The sequence below is a fragment of the Penaeus monodon genome, chromosome 5, assembly GCF_015228065.2.
Source record: "Penaeus monodon isolate SGIC_2016 chromosome 5, NSTDA_Pmon_1, whole genome shotgun sequence".
Lineage (NCBI taxonomy): Eukaryota > Metazoa > Arthropoda > Malacostraca > Decapoda > Penaeidae > Penaeus > Penaeus monodon.
This window is the reverse complement of record NC_051390.1, coordinates 355,759-360,758: the sequence shown is the minus strand read 5'-3', so window position 1 is coordinate 360,758 and position 5,000 is coordinate 355,759. Positions and strand designations below refer to the sequence as shown.

At 35.5% G+C, this 5,000-nt stretch overlaps 2 protein-coding genes across 5 annotated transcripts in view; one reads left to right on the top strand and one right to left on the bottom strand.

Moving 5' to 3' along the window:
- Positions 1 to 4,634, top strand: part of LOC119572881 — a 19,535-nt gene extending 14,901 nt beyond the window's left edge. Inside the window, exons 9-11 of one of the 3 annotated variants that reach the window (XM_037919816.1) lie at positions 1 to 86; positions 430 to 654; positions 4,377 to 4,634. The exon at positions 1 to 86 is cut by the window's left edge and continues 58 nt beyond it. In XM_037919816.1, the coding sequence (XP_037775744.1) occupies positions 1 to 86; positions 430 to 650 (307 nt within the window). In that variant the 3' untranslated portion in view covers positions 651 to 654; positions 4,377 to 4,634. Of the gene's footprint in view, positions 87 to 429; positions 2,909 to 4,376 lie in introns of those variants that run through there. The other 2 variants (XM_037919815.1, XM_037919817.1) reach the window with 2 other exon arrangements.
- Positions 1,839 to 5,000, bottom strand: part of LOC119572882 (UBX domain-containing protein 1-like) — an 18,814-nt gene continuing 15,652 nt past the window's right edge. The window contains exons 6-8 of one of the 2 annotated variants that reach the window (XM_037919819.1): positions 4,049 to 4,271; positions 3,334 to 3,523; positions 1,839 to 2,109 (exon numbers count right to left, since the gene is read on the bottom strand). In XM_037919819.1, the coding sequence (XP_037775747.1) occupies positions 2,072 to 2,109; positions 3,334 to 3,523; positions 4,049 to 4,271 (451 nt within the window). In that variant the 3' untranslated portion in view covers positions 1,839 to 2,071. The remainder of the gene's footprint in view (positions 2,110 to 3,333; positions 3,524 to 4,048; positions 4,272 to 5,000) is intronic. The other variant, XM_037919820.1, reaches the window with a different exon arrangement.

Below are 5,000 nucleotides of genomic sequence, written 5' to 3'. Positions count from 1 at the left end.
AGGTTATGCATATTGTTCAGATTTTCACGGAAGGCAAATTGAAGATTTTAAACAAGAAATTTACCTGTCAGATGGTCTCAGCTGCAGTAAGGACATTTAATATTCATTCAGTAATCAAATGGTAGCTTAATACATTTTCTGAAATGCCCATATAGGAAAAAAAAAACATTCACATAAGGAAGAGTAAAATGAAAAAAAGGAAGAGATTAAAGATACAGAGGAAAGGATTTGCTATCTTGACTGGAATCATTACTCAGCTTGATATGGTACTTTATGCAGATATATCTAAATGGCAAAAATGGATTGATACAAAATATGAAACTGAGCATGTGTGTTTGCATAAATTATCTGATACTAATGTTGGTTCTCTTCCATAATACAAAGTAATGTCAAGTGTACACTTATATTGCAACCTTTTTCCTTCTGCAGACTGTGCAAGACGTCGTTATATCATGGAAGAAAATGGCTTGGGGTCAAACAAGCCTAAGTGCTGCCCTAATGGTGAATACAAACCCCTGCAAACTAGAGGTCTACTAGCATACTGTGTTGATACTAATGGAAACCAGTATGGCCCTGCAGTTGTGACGACAGACATCACCTCGTTACCCTGCTATTCAGAAGAACCATGCCCCACAGTCATGGAATATTAAACAGGTTTTAATAGCACCAGCTTATTGAAAGTGACTAAATGCTTTGTGATTCTGCTGTTTATGTTGTGAAATGTTTAGACTTAATAGAAGTACTTAACAGTTTGAAAGGAGAAACACTTCAAACTGGGAAAGACTTTTGCTTTTTTAAATCTTATTTCTAAGATACTGTATATATCAGGCCTTTTTTAATGAATGTACAAAATAACTTGAGGGACAGAAGAGCTCAGAAAAAAAGGCAAAATAATTTTACATGCTTTACAGATGCCATTGCCTCATCAGCATGTAATTTTCATTTCCTTTCCTATCCAAAATTAGATGCACTATCAGAGTGTTCTTGAACAAACTATGAGAAATTTCTTTTATTTATGCCTGAATTACAGTTTATCATCTATCTTTGCTATTTGACATGTACTACAATTAACAAAGTACGATATAATTGATTTACTAGCTATTAACTAGATATAAAACAGAAACTCTTCTCATGAGCATCACTGAAACAGCCATCATACTTTGCTGCTGAGACCTTTCCATGATATAAATGTAATACTGTTTATCATTCTGTAGAACATGGTCAGCAGTTCCCTTCCTTTTTAATTCTTAGATAATTAGTTAAGATATATTATTGTATTACAGATTTTAATAGCCATTTATGTTATTCTCTAGTATATGTACATTTACATTTCAAAGATACTGTTATGTGACTGATTCCCATATCCTTATGATCTAAGTTGTTTCTTTTACTCCCAACTGACTCTTCATTATTTATCAGTATTTCTTTCATCCTATATTTTAACAGATCAGGCAAATACAAAGGAAGAAGATTAAATAATCAATGAAGAATATTGAAAGACAACTGCAAAATCCCATACTATTTTCATTGTTACAAATGTTTATCAGGTGTGCAATATAATATACATATAATAAATGTTACATGACTAATATCAAAAAAGGTATACTTAAACTAAAGTTCAACAAAGCATATATTTCTAAATATTATGCAAAATAATCATACCATTAATATCAATAGTTTTCATAAGTGTGATCTACAGTGTCATCATAACTAAAAATGTCCAAGCTCTTCTGAATTCAAACTTTAACATGTTAGTCTCATATACAATCTGTGTGATCTGCTAGTTTCTAAATAAGAAACAGGTATTGGCATGTCTAAAGGAAAACAAAAGAAGTAAAGTGCATTTACTAAAATCTTTATTCAAACACTGGTTGTGTAAACATAGCAAATATGATTATCCTGTGAATTTATCATCATATTCTATCATCACTTGTGTGCGGAAGTCCTCAAAAATGCACTGTAAGACATGCAATCTTAAGGATACCTTGAGCAGATGGTTATATTGAAAATGAAAATGACCAATGGAATACATCTGTTAGCCTGGCTTCTATATGGAAACTGTATTACCTGTCTACTTTGATACCATTAGAACAGCTGATGGAACCAGGCCTGAAAAGAAAGAAAAGATAAAGTTAAAACCGTATATTTTCATTTTCAAGTAATTCCTAAAATAATTGAGAATTATTACTAAATAAAACATTGGTCTTATTAGTGGAAAATAAAAGGTGGTTTTAATACTCTATATTCTACACAGAGAAATATTTCAGTTTCCAAGTTTGATCTTACTGGACACTACAGAAACCAAAGACTCTCCAAACTATTCTCATCATTCCATATAAATTATTACTGAATGACATCAAGAGTGAGATAAACAACAACTGAGAATACTTACAAAGCTGGAAGTGTCAGGCCCAGTGTTGTCATGAACCAATTGAGTAATGAATGATTTACCCTTTTTCCTATTTCATACACAACTATGTCTTGTGAAGGTTTGTAATGTTAAAATCATGAGTGTGTGGAAGGTGACATTAATAAGTGTAGCTAATCATACATTTGTGATAATTTATGCAATCTTTAAATTTGGATAATTAAAGAACATTTTATTGTTACTAATACCTATGGATACTGAACTATGTATTATGCAATCATATCCATTTCATATATCCACCACTGTGATTAACAAAGTACTCTGTGTGGGATGTGATATGTAATTATTTTTTTTATGATTCTATTCACTAACTTAGTAGTAGGTTATGACCACTTGCCATGCATTTGCAATCCTCACTGAAGACATTGGAGCTAAGCCAATTCCAAAAATTTATGTGACTAAAGTAATTGGCAAAAATATTCACTGTTCCAATTAAGTCAGCTATTGGATAAATGAATAAAAATGTACCTTGAAAATGGATTGAGTTAATTTTTATTGCACCTCTATGAAAGTCTTTTACGGCCCCACGTCCTACAGTCCTCAGAAGAAGTATATGAAGAAGAAGAAAAAGAAAATGAAAAAGAAAATGAAGAAGAAAATGATGATGATGATGAAGAAGAAAAAAGATGAAGATGAAGAAGAAGAAGAGGACAAAGAAGAAAAAAAACAAAAAGAAAAAAGCAAAAAAGGAAAAGAAAAAGAAGGAGAAAGAGAAAACCAAAAAAGAAAAACAAGAAGAAGGAAGAAGAAGAATATGAATAGGAAGAAGAAAAGAAGAAGAAAAAAAAAAAGAACGAGAAGAAAAAGACAGACATAAATTTCTGACCCTAAGTCACCCATTCTTTCACCTCTGCGACCACCTACTGTGTCTCAAAGGTCACCCAGTACAGCAAAGAGCTTCTCACCTAAAACATCCAAAGGCTTATCCATATCTTCATCTGAGAAATTCTTCCTTGGGAAAGACATAGAAAGGTTGAAAGGCTCGTCTGTGGGAACTCCATCCTTTCGGTTGAGGCTGATCCACAGACGCACAGCTGACAGCGTTTCCTTGGCTTTAAATTCTTGGACAAGTGGTGCCCCAGATGGCAGACGGATCTAAAGAGAGAGAGAGAGAAAAAAAAAAGTATATATATATACATATATATATATATATATATATATATATATATATATATATATATATATATATAGATATGCATAAATACATACATCAACGCAGGAACGAACACATGTGTGCAGGCATACGCGCGCGCGTGCATGCACGCGCGCACACACACACACACACACACACACACACACATGCACATACACACGCACATGCACACACACACACACACACACACACACACACAAACACACACACACACACACACACACACACACACACACACACACACACACACACACACACACACACACACACACACGCACGCACACACACGCACACATGCAAGCACCCACCTAAGCAGTCACCCACCCATGCAGGCACTCACCCATGCAGGCAACCAAACATACAGGAATCCACCCACACCCACCTCAGTATATGAGAGAGAGAGAGAGAGAGAGAGGAGAAGAAAAAGAAGAAGAAAATCATAAACAAAACTAATAAATAAACAGTACCTGCAACCTTGTTGTCGTGTATTCCTTTTTCTGTGCTGGCTGTGCAACTGGCTGAGGCTTTGGGGCCTGGGGCTGAGCAGGTGCTTCCTTATTTGCAAACATTTCCTTTCTTGCTCTCTTGTCTGCTTCAATCTGCTCTTTAATCTTTTGCCGAGCAATTTTATCCTCTAGCTTTTCTCTCCTGCGCTCATCTGCAATGCGCTTCATTTCCTGCTCCTGCATACTGGCATAATGGAAAATAAAAATAAATACTGTAATAAATATGAAATAGACTTTAAAACAATTTTAATAGCACTGCTGCTATTAAATACTCTGCTTTATCTTCTAGACTACTTCCAAATAGAGGTTGCCCTCTGTTCTGAGCAGTAAACAGGAAAGAAGATTTACTCCAATGGTGCTACTTTTCAAACTTAAAAGCCCTGCAAAGTCGCCCAAATCCTCATGTCTGAATGCTTTATTGAAAAATATTTATTAGCTTGTCCCGAGTCAAAGGCACAGGAAAAAACACAATCTCTGGTCCTATTTTTCCTTGTTCAGCAGCATGGACAGCCTGATTATCATCATTCATTAAAGTGATAGAAATTTATGTATAAAGGAGTCTCTGTGGCCTAAACACCTCTTCAAAACTTACAGTTACATTATGATACATTTAAATTAGATGAAAATTTGTTTCTAGTGTGAGAGAGAGAGAGAGAGAGAGAGAGAGAGAGAGAGAGAGAGAGAGAGAGAGAGAGAGAGTGACATCTATAAATAGTGAAATCTGCCTGAGCCGGGGTGACATCCATTACTCAGGAAAGCCGGCTACACAGCTGTTCGCCTCCTGGATCATGACCTGACCTTCGGCGATAACGAGAAATGCTTGGAGGGGACAATAGCTGTGTCCCCACGCCCAAGGGGGAAGCGACCCAGAAATACCCGAAGGGAGTCAGTCCGAGTCCGTTCCTTGAACCGT